This window comes from Dromaius novaehollandiae, chromosome 1, assembly GCF_036370855.1.
Source record: "Dromaius novaehollandiae isolate bDroNov1 chromosome 1, bDroNov1.hap1, whole genome shotgun sequence".
In the NCBI taxonomy this organism is placed as follows: domain Eukaryota; kingdom Metazoa; phylum Chordata; class Aves; order Casuariiformes; family Dromaiidae; genus Dromaius; species Dromaius novaehollandiae.
The window spans coordinates 64148825-64159668 of record NC_088098.1 but is presented as its reverse complement, the minus strand read 5'-3'; the positions used below and the strand labels follow the sequence as shown (position 1 = coordinate 64159668).

The 10844-nt window shown below is 51.3% G+C and overlaps 1 protein-coding gene across 5 annotated transcripts in view; it reads left to right on the top strand.

Moving 5' to 3' along the window:
* Positions 1-223: 223 nt before the first annotated feature.
* Positions 224-10844, top strand: part of LOC112993403 (sodium- and chloride-dependent GABA transporter 2) — a 35243-nt gene continuing 24622 nt past the window's right edge. The window contains exons 1-6 of one of the 5 annotated variants that reach the window (XR_010389961.1): positions 236-311; positions 444-546; positions 1905-2176; positions 7616-7750; positions 9603-9743; positions 10405-10489. Coding sequence is in view for 2 of the 5 variants with exons in the window: in XM_026117040.2 (XP_025972825.1) it covers positions 1945-2176; positions 7616-7750; positions 9603-9743; positions 10405-10489 (593 nt within the window). In the remaining 3 variants the exon portion in view is untranslated. Of the gene's footprint in view, positions 312-443; positions 547-1904; positions 2177-7615; positions 7751-9602; positions 9744-10404; positions 10490-10844 lie in introns of those variants that run through there. The other 4 variants (XM_026117040.2, XR_010389964.1, XR_010389962.1 and 1 more) reach the window with 4 other exon arrangements.

The following is a 10844-nucleotide window of genomic DNA, read 5'->3' as shown; positions in this document are numbered from 1 at the left end:
GATGGGCAGCGGGAAGCACGGAAGGGACTCTGCAGGATGGGGACACGTGGCATCAGCCAGCCCCACGCGTGCTGGCAGAGGACAAGACCTTCTCGCAGGCAAGGGGAAAGAGCCCCTTCACCATGGCCATGAAATCAGTCATGTGTAGGTTTTTGTCCAGCCCTGGGGGGTGGGGGAAGGAATGTGGGTTGGGCGAAGTCTAGGATTACACCACGGCAGAAGTTTTCTTTGCACACTTTAAATAGCCAGTACCTTTCAATCCTGCCTCCACATTTCCCTTCAGCTAGCGCCCTGACAGCTCGTTCCCTAAGGTAACAGCTCTGCTCGTGTCTGCTTCTGCTTTCTGCGCCCCTTCCCCCTCGGCGCCCACCCCGGTGCCTCTCTCGCTCGTGCTATGGATGAGAGGTCATGGTGCGTTCCCTGCTTGTTTAATCATTTTCTAGGGTGGAAGGTTCCTCCCAATTCTGAGCGGCCCCTGTCAAACTCCTGCAAGTGTTTCTTGCGCCTCCGCGTTCCTCTTCGCCTCCTGGGGCATTTCATAGAGGGGTACGTGTGCGTGGGGGGAACGCAGGGAGGGCAAGGGGAGCAGGTCAAAGTGCTTCTGCTTTTTAAAATTTTCTTTCTCCCTCATGAAGGGGGGAGAGCTGCCAATGAGTTTTCCTGATCTTTGGGTGAGGGAGTTGCTGGTGTGAATGACTGGCAGGCATCAGCCTGGGGTCTGACGAGCTGCTTCAGCAGGGCACGAGCAGGCACGATGGCCAGTGGCAGGCGTTGTGCGGAGGAAGGCGCCTTCCTTGGCTGCAAGCTGTCCTCAGCGATCCCAACCTTGGCGCAGGGCTTTGGTGGGAGCTGTGGTCTGCTCCCTTCACCCAGTGGCACTGCAGGACTCTGCTGCTGGGAGGGTATCCTGCTCCTGAGGAACAGGCTTGGACACCCCTTGAGCCTCCAAAATCCCTGCAGCAGAACTGGTGCAGTCTGCGTGCCCCATACCCGTCTGCTTGCAGTGCTCTGAAGCACTGACTGTGCAGGAATAGTCACTTGAACTAAGCCCGGGCTTTTGTGGGAAGAAATGCATCCTCTTGGAGGCTTTGAGGGACATTGAGAATGCAAGGGAAGCACCCAGCTACTCTGTGCCTTTTACTTATGTTAGCAGAGATCAGTTTATCACCTAGAAGAGCAAGGCAAGGCACCACAACTGTGGGAGTTCCCTGCTCTTGCTGTGCCAAAGTTCCCCAAGATGTGGTATTATAGGGAATATCTGCAGGAACAGGTAGATGTTTCGAGGGGCAGACCCTTGGAGTGGAGAGATACCCAACGGTCATTTCATCTGGATGGGTTCTTTTTCTTCAGTTAGGAGGACAGCATCATCCTGAAAAAGCTTCTTTTTGTATGAAGAGGCTCTCACATCTTTAAATAACTATTTTAGTTTGTCTGCTTTCCACATCTAACAGTTCTCTGTGTTTGGTGGCTTTCATTACACGCTCTGTAAAATCAGACCTTTGTAAACAGCAACAAAGGAGAAGAGAAACCTTGATGAAATATATTATTAAGGATTTAAGCCCCCCCCCCCCCCCCCCAACCCCTAAGTCTTTTCCACAACGCCTGCTGCTGCGGAAACTTGTTCCAGCTGAGCCTTTGGGCCTGCTGCATGCAGTAAAACTTCTCAGCAATAATGCACTTGAAGGATGGGCTTTCAGAAACTGGAGTGTTTTCAGATGAGTCAATTAAAAATAATGAAACTGATAGTGGCTTTTAATGACTGATTTTAGACTAAACACTGAAAGTGCACACACACTCTTAGCACCTTTCCTCCAGCAGGAATCGCTGTAAGGAATGAGACAGTAACGGTTCGGTATGTGTGTATGTGTTTGTATGTGTATTCTCGCCTCTCCTGCTTCCTGTAGCCTGAATTTCTGCCTTGTTGCGTGACATGTTCTAACTGTAATGAAGGAAACTCCTTCTGAAGGTGGGATGGATTACAGAGTCCCTGGTGCAGTTAGCAATGGCGAAACGATACCTGCGCATCCAGGCACAGAAAAGGAGAAGGAAGAGGATCAGACTCTGGAACGAGGCCAGTGGAATAACAAGCTGGAGTATGTGTTGTCCGTGGCTGGGGAGATCATTGGTCTGGGAAATGTGTGGCGGTTCCCCTACCTCTGCTACAAGAACGGTGGAGGTAAGTGCAGCCCTGCCCCGGCCAACCCCAGATGTGACGTCCCTCTGCTGTCCCTCTGTGCACATCTGCATCTCCCTCTGCTTACGTCTGGCTGACAGCAGCTTCTCAGTAATGCCTGAGTGATAAATCTGTAGAGAGGAGACCAGCTCACGGGCATGGCATTGCAGTGAGCAGGATCTGTTTTGACCTGGTAAGATGTAGGTAACCAAGTGGCACGCTGCTAGGTTTTCTGGCCAGCGTGGCCCTGTTTCCTGGAGACGCGTGGGGCCCCCGTCCTGCAGCGAGGCGAGCAGCTGTGTGCACAAGGAGGGAGGAGTAGGGTGGGGGCTCCAGCTCCCGCAGCTGGGTGACTCACCCCAAACACCTTTTCCTTGAGGAGCACCAGGCCCCCTGTGCAAACAGGACCGCGTGTCCCAGAGCCGCAGCAGGGTGTGTGTACAGGAGCTGTGTGGGAGGCCCCTGGGACATGGACGTCCTCGCTGCTGTGGCGAGAAGCTGGAGCATTTTCTAGGGGCTTTTGGAGCCTTTGTGCGCTTCAAGGCTCCGGTGGCCGCAGGTCCTGCCTGTTGTGCCCAAGCAGCCCTGTGTCTGCTGTTGATGAGATGGTATGTGTGTTCACCCGCCTGCCCCCAAATTTGTCTAGTCTGCATGTTTCTGCATAGCCTTACCTTACTGGGAGTTTGCCCATCTTAGAGGTTAGGGTGCCTAGGTGTTTGCCAAAGGGCCAGGGACATGCAGTTTCCACCTGGCTCCTGTTTTGCATGTCTTTAAATCTTTGCGAAGGAAAGCCCTGCCTGCCACAGGGGTGAAAATCCATTAAACAAAATGCTGAGGGAGAAGCCTGCTTGCCCACAGCGCTGGGGCTGGTAGTCTGGTCCCCGGTCCCAGGTGACGGCGTCGGCCCTCTGGCATAACACCTTGCTGCCAGCTGGGCGCCCGTGCTGACTTGCGCCCCTGGGTGCCGGGTCCTGGGACTGGGGGCCGAGATAGGCAGAACTAAGGGGTTTTCCTCACCTCTGTGAAGAAGCGCAGTGCCTCCTCTGCTTCCCATGGTGCCTCCTGGCATCAAATGAAGCTGCGCATGCATGGGGGGAAAAATGTGCCTCTGAGCAGGGTGATGAGGCACCAGGATCTGCATGCTCAAGGGAGAGAGAGATGGAGCACGGCGTTATTATCCATAGAGGGTACAGTGCATCGGTGCTGATCGGGCTGTGTGTGTGGTAAGGCTTTGTAGCAGGTCCACTGAGGCGCGTGGGCTGGGCTGGGCTGCAGCTTCGTGGCAGACCTGGGCTTGCTTTTGCAGGTGGAGGGTTGCCATGGGCTTTTACAGGTTTTTGTTTCTGCTTTGTTTAGCTTGTGACTTTCTTTCAAGGGAGAAAACATTATTTAAGAGATGAAAGCCCAAGGCTCTGCTAAGTTTGCCCATGTGTCTGTTTTCTCTATGGCACATGGAGAAGGAATTATGCTCCCTATTCGGTGATTAATTGCTAATTGGGCTCCCCGGAAGGGATAGGGAAAGGAGAAATGGCACTTGGCGTGGAGCTGGCATGGAGTGAGTGCTGGGGATTCTGGGTTGAAATCCCCTGGCTTTAGCTTGGGGTAGTCTTATGGGCCTCACTAAACTGCTTTCATCCCAGTGGCATAAAAGAGGATTAGCTGCCATTTAGCTATTTTCACACTGGATTTTGCTCAGTGTTTGCTTCGTCTTACCAGGTGATTGGGAATTTTATTTCTGAAAGGGAGGATTTTTCTTGTTTTCCTATTTTAATCGGGAACATTTCTTGGCTGCATGGCACTCCCTCCAGCCGTTGCACCATCCCTGTGTGCTCCCTGCACAGGGAACCAGCTCGGGACAAGCACTGCTGGCTGGGAAAGGAGCAGGTCCTGGGAGCTGCATCTTTGCAGCCCTCCCCTTGCTGCGCTCTGCGAGGGACAGTCACACAGGGCTGTGCCCCACCGTTTTTGAGTGCTGCTTGCTGGGGAAGAAGGGAGAGCTTGGGGATGGCTTTTGGGTCACCTGAGCTGCAGTGTGTGGCTGGACAGCAGAGGGAAGACAAAAAGGGATCTCCCAACCTTTTTTCCTGAGAAATGGGCCTGAACCATAGCCGTGAAGTCGTAGAGGCTAGGGGGAATTTGAAATCTCAGACAAAATTTGTCACCTCAGGACCCTCTCTGGCCACCTTCCCATGAGGTTAAAGAAAAGTTGGTGCTTGAGATGCCTATACAGAAAGGCATTTCCCAGATGGCTCTTCTTGGGGTAGGGAATGAAATAAGGCTACACAGGATTAGAGGCTTTCTCCTGCATGATGGAGTCCAGCCCTACCCTGGCTGGTGCTATATCAAATCACCCATTTGTAATGTATCGAGATTAATTTTAAAAGCTGCCAGAGGTCTGTACTCCTTTGGGAAGGCTGGGGTTGGCACTTTTGCTTCTCTGGTGGTTAGGGACCTTTATTTAATTTCCAGCTTAAGGTTAATCATGGCCGGTCTGTAACCATTTGCTCTTATGTCAACGTTACCTTCAGTCTTAAATAGCTCTGTGTCCCCCTCCCCAGCTGCCTTTCTTCCCCCTCCCAGTGATGACAGTGATGGTAACTCTTCTCAGCTTTTTCTTTGCTTGGCTAAATAAGCCAGGACTCTTCACAGAAGGAAAGGATATCTGCAAAATCTGAGTTATGCAAATAGAGGCAGCTTGTCACTTTTCCTTTCTTTAGAGGTCTTTTTACATAACAAAGCAAGAATGGTTTCTTGCATATTTTGTGCTCTGTGTTTGATAACAAGGGCCTATGTAGCAAAATAAAAAAAAAAAAAAAAAGAAAGTGGTAGTGGGAGGAGAAGCAAACAGCAAGAGATGTTCTTCTTTCACTCTTGTTCACTCTTGCTTTCGCCTCCTGTGGTGGGGTCAGGCCCCCCTGGGCAGACTGGCCCTGCCGATTGGGAAATACTGGGGAAGCCTGTCTGGCTGTGTGGCTCAATCTGCCGCACCCTGGCCCCATGCGCTCACCCGTCACCGGCTCATCTCGTGTCTGTGGCCTCCCCTGCGAGAGCAGAGGAGAAGTGGCTGGGCAAGTCAGCGCTGTGACGATGGATGCGCTCAGTGCAGACATGCTGCCTGGCTTCAGCAAGGAAAATCCCTGTCAAGGTTTCACCTCAAGGCGGGACAGGAGGAGTTTGAGTGGAGAAAGCTCAGGCTATGCTTCGGGGCTGCTGGGATGCGTTCCCACCTTGCGTTATGGGAAGGAGCCGTGTCGTAACCTGCTGTAAGGGGTTGCCCTTTCTGCTGCAGTGCAGATGGGCCCCCGGGCCTATGCGATTGTGAAAGGTAGCTGTGTTATAGCACCTTTTCTCTCCCCCCCCCCCCCCCTTACTGCAGCCCCTGGCTGAAGGCAGTCTTACTTGCCACCCTTTCCCACCTACGCTGGCAAGTGCCAGTCCTCTGCCCCACGATGGCCTTGTCGCCTGTGAGGTGCCCTCGAGGCAGGACGGCTGGGCAGTCCTTGCAGGGACACCTGCCTTGCAGCCTGGTGTTGCTCCCCAAGATTCTGGCAGTGGCAGCTCCCTGGCTGGGCTTGGGGGCCTGCAACCCTCTGGGGAGCAGCTATGCTGGTGTTGGGGTTGCCCTTCATAAGGTGCTCAGCGCCATGGTGGTGGGGGATGAGATCTGGGGCGGGAGGAGAGGAAGGAGGTGGAGAGCAGGAGAGATGGTCACCCAGGACCCACATGCATCCCTGTGAATGTCCCCCGTGCCTCACTGTCGTTTCAATTCATTTCATAATGCGTGTGTTAGGATCCTTGAGGTAGACTCCTAAAGGGCGACGCCTTTTGGAAAACCAACTACAAATGGACAGACTTGAGGTAACTGGAGCTGCTGAGGAAGAGGAAGGTCCAGAACGCAGACCACAAATAAACAAAATCCATGTTGCACAGCCCCACCTCCCAGCTCGGAGATGTTTCCTTAGACCAAGTGGCAGCTGTTTAGTTCAGTACAAACTTCTGTACAACAATAATATCTCTTGGAAAAATGCGCCCAACAGCACACAAGATGGGACTTGAGGGGATTGTGTTGATATAACCATTCCCCCTTGCCCTTTGCCCTGACCAATTTATATTTACTAGCACAGAGAAAGCCTGTGGGCCAGACATTCATCCTTCCCCGCAGTTGCCAGGTAACAGCATCCTGCCCTTCAGCTGGCATTTCCCATAGGGAGCTGTGGAGATGATCTCCTCATATATTTTGTTGGTGGGTTTTTTTTGCTGTGTACCCTGCTGGGGTGAGCGTGGGGGTGGGACTGCTGGCCCAAAGTGTCCCTTCCCTCTCCCCAGCCTGTGCATGCTAGCTAAGCTTCTTAACTCGAAAAACAAGAGATTTCATTTAACTGTACACCAGGACTGCTGTTCCTCATACACCCCCACCAACCTGACCGAGAGCCAGGTAGCCTCTCTCTAGCATAGAAAAGGACTACACAGGGAAAAGACGGCTTTTGGTTAGCTGAGATGTCCCCTCGGGCTCTGTGTGCCCTTCAGAGCCTGCCACAGCCTTGCTGGTGCTTGGGCCTCTTGGAGTAGCCCCTGTTTGACTGAAGTCCCTGTCCTGCCTTGCATCTCCAGCACAGTCAGGAAGGGAGAGGAAGGCCCTCCAGGGTGTACTTAGGGGCAGCCAAGCTTGGCTCTGACGTCTGCCCTTGCTGTCCTATGTGGTGGTGCTTCAACAGCTTTGATGATGAGTTTGCAAAGCAGGGAGCATTCGTGGGGCTCTCTCTTATGCTCCATGGGAGAAAAGCCATCAGCGCATTTAACGTTAGTGAGGAGTAATCATAAACGTGATCTATTTCATCCCTGTCTGGTTCCATGATAGGATTTCACCAGGAAGGGAGCCCTGATTGCTTGTATGAGGGAAATACTTTTCTGCACTACTTTCTTTTCAGTTGCATGCCTGCTTTTTTTCAGTGAGTGAATGATTGAGCAAGTCCCCAAACTGGATGAATGTATTATTCTGAATATATTGTTCAATGTCTTGGTGTTGTCATCTGTGGTAGTGTCAATGACAGGCATTCAGAAAAATCAGATTAAAAGGAATCATCAGCTTTCTTAAAAATCACAATGGTTTCACAGTAGGATGATCACCTTTATTTCTATACAGTTAATGAGAACTTATTTTACTCTTTTCTGGACCAAAGTTAGGCCTAGAAACTTTCCTTTCTCTCCTCCTTTTCTAAATGTTGAGTTTCTCATGCAGTCACATTGCTCTGGGAGTCAGATCTTGAAGAAAACCCCTTTCTCCTGGCACCTCTCCTCTGTGCTCTTCCCACCCTCAGCAGCCCACATCGTTCCCGTACCGTCCTCCTTAAGGCTCTCCTGGAAAGGAGTTGCTCTGTTCTAGGTTTAGGATGGCCCAAATGTAGTCATTTATTTCTCTTGTACGCTGCTTGAATCTGCCAGGTGCCTTCTTCATCCCCTACCTCATCTTCCTCTTCACCTGCGGCATCCCAGTGTTCTTCCTGGAAACGGCACTAGGGCAGTACACGAGCCAGGGAGGGGTGACGGCCTGGAGGAGGATTTGCCCTCTCTTTGAAGGTGAGTGAGCCCAGGAGGGCAAGGCGAGGTGGGAAGGAGTGCTGGGACCAGGAGCTTCAGCCCGACTGGAGGGAGGCTTCCTTGACACCAGCCCTGTGAGGCATGGGGGAAAGGAGGTGCTGCGTGTCCTCACAGCTCAGTTCGTTATGTACCTCACCACGTGCTCTGATGAACCTTGCAGATGCCAACCCAGCTAGGGTCGCTGACCATCCCCGTTCCAAAATAATGCTGAGAAAATTGTTTGCCTTTCTCACCAAACAGTACCCCTTGTTACATTGCATCCCAGCTTCCTTCCACATCATGCCCAGCACTCTGGCCATGAGCTTTGCCTGATAAAGTTGTCCTCCAAGATCTAAATGATGAAAATGCTTCTGATAGTTATGAGGAACCTAAAATATACTGCTATCTTTTAAAATTGATCCTATGTCATTTTTCTGAGTTTGCAGAGGGCTTAAAACCTTAGTGGTGAAAAGTGTCAGCTGTCTTAATAAATCATGAACTGTCACATCTACTCCTTGCACTACTTGAGCATAATCATCCAATCTTGAGACACCTTCTGTGATTTCTGAGGTCTGAAAAGTTCCAGTTGCCTCCTCCCCACTTGCCAAAACTTTTAGATACCCCTCTGTCACCTTACAGAGAAGGTGTGTATTTTTAATATTAAAAAGTTCCAAAACAGTGAAAAGTGAAAAGAGTGAGCAAAATAAAAAGTGAATTTTGGCTAAAGAGATGCTATTCAGCAGGTGGAGTGTTGTCATATATCTCTGTCTCTTTGGGTGTCTTTCTGACCTGCTTTCCAACCATAATCTGCATATCCTGTGTCCAGACTCTTTCCTCTTCCCATCCTTTTACTAGAAAATGCTGCAATAAAGATAATGGGAGGATGGATTTACTGGGGGATGGCTGGCCTTGGGGCTCATCTCTTATGGCTGCTCAGCTTTCTTGGCAGCTCCCTCACTCAAGAGCCACATCTGTTCAGGTGGAGTCACCTGGGGAATGCATTTAACTCCTTGTTAGGGCTCGCTCCTATGGACAAGTGTCTCCTACAGACTGTCTGAAGCCTGGAGCTGGTGGGCAGATTTAATACCCCACATGCTGAGCTCCTCACCCACGGACGGCTACAGGGGACGCTATATGGAGCAGCCTGTAGGCCCCCACCCACGGCCTCCTGTGCTGATCCCTAAGAGGGGGCCCAAATGCAGAGTCACTCAGGAGAGACTTGATGCCCAGAAGCCTTCGCTGCCCTGTGGGGCTGAGTTTCTAGTAGGTACCAGGTCCCAGAGCCTCAAGGGCTGTGCCCTTAGAATTGGCTGCCAGTCAATAGTATCACATATTGATCCAATCTTGGCTTTTCTCCAAAGTAATCTATTGGTACAGGTTTGGCTGAAGTGACTGCTGTGATTCTGCTGAGCTCATTAGTCCCACTTAGTATTCAGCCTGGTAACTGCGATCTGTTCCCCATCTGTATCCGATCTGTCAGGGTTTACCTGGGCTTCCTTGTCACCCAACAGCAAGGGAAGGGAAGAGCATGCCAGGGTATCGGAGCACCTCCATCCTTCCTACTTGGAGGTCAGCTTATCAAGGAAGCCACCCTAAACAGCTGCTGATGCAGGATGGTGGAGTTTGGGTACCACTGGAGGGGGGATGGTGGCTTGAACAGTTGTCCTGCTCACATTTAGACAGCAGCATGGTCAAATTGAGAAGTAAAGAATTAAGACGAGAAGTAAGAATTACATGACCACGGTGGGAGACTTGTGTTGTGGGCCAGTCTGAGGGCAGGCGCCAATCTTCAGAAGAGGCCTGTGCCTCCCCCTTGACGTATTTATCCACATTCAAGGCCTTCTTTCTGCAGGAATTGGCTATGCCTCACAGGTCATTGTCATACTTCTGAACTCCTACTACATTATTGTCCTGGCCTGGGCCTTGTTTTATCTCTTCAGTTCGTTCACCATAGACCTTCCCTGGGGCAGCTGTGACCATGAGTGGAACACAGGTAGGTGTGGAGTCCCCTCCCATTCCTCATCCCCCAGCTCCTGCACAAAAAAACGTGCTGCTTGCAAATACTAACTCATGAAAGCAACTTACTGCTACATGAATCAGACCATGGTTTGTAGGGGGAGTAAACCCTGGTTATTGCTAGACAGAGTGTCAGTAGCAGCAGTTCCGATGGTGCTTTTAGAGAAGAGTCTCAGTTCTGTTTGATAACATAGGTCTTTGCCAGAAAGCCTCCAGTGTGTCAGGTTGCTACTGCGTGCCTGTTTGCTGTGTCTGGCCTACATAATGTGCTGGACACCTTTCCAGGCTGCTCTGGCTCTGGACTCCAGCCATGGAGGGCATCTTCTTTCTTGCCAGTGGTGGCAGGGATGAAAAATCCAATCTTCCTGTGCCATGCATTAGTGGTAGGCCCGGTGTGAGTCAGGATGGCTCACCATGCCCACTGGAAGGAAAAAATGAAATGCAGTCTGCTTAGTTGTCCTGAGTGTCTTGCCAGCCTCACACTGGAGGGGACTCCTTTCATGCATCCATGGGACTACAGAACATTTGTCTCTTGCTGAGTATTGACATTAAGGATGGAAAGGGAGCTATTTCTCAGATCCTCTGGTATTCCAGTCATTGCTATTTACCTTCCCTCTCTTCTTGGGCCTCCTCTGCAGGGAGCTGCATGGAATTCCAGAAGGCGAACTCCACGCTAAATGTGACGAATGAAAATGCCACCTCCCCTGTCATTGAGTTCTGGGAGTAAGTAAAAGAAAGGCCTACCTTCCCCTCATCCTCTGAGAAATACATTCCCTGGGCAATGAATAAACCCCACAGTGGCACTTCCTAATAATTCGTCCTTGTCAGAACAGGCCATAGCATTGCAAGCCGGGCAGGTCAGGGTGAAGGCAGACGTGCAGAGCCCTGATCTCAGGTGCAGCATTGTCAGTCAAGAGTAACATTGCAGGGCCTCGTGGTGTTTGTCTGGAGCTGTTTGTCAGGCTGGCCTGCCTGAAAGAGGAGTTTGACTTTGTCTTTTTCTTATGCTGTATCCCTGGCCCTCTGGACCTTTCTGGCTCCTCAGTCTCACTGACCTCAGTGACGCCAGGTGACCGTC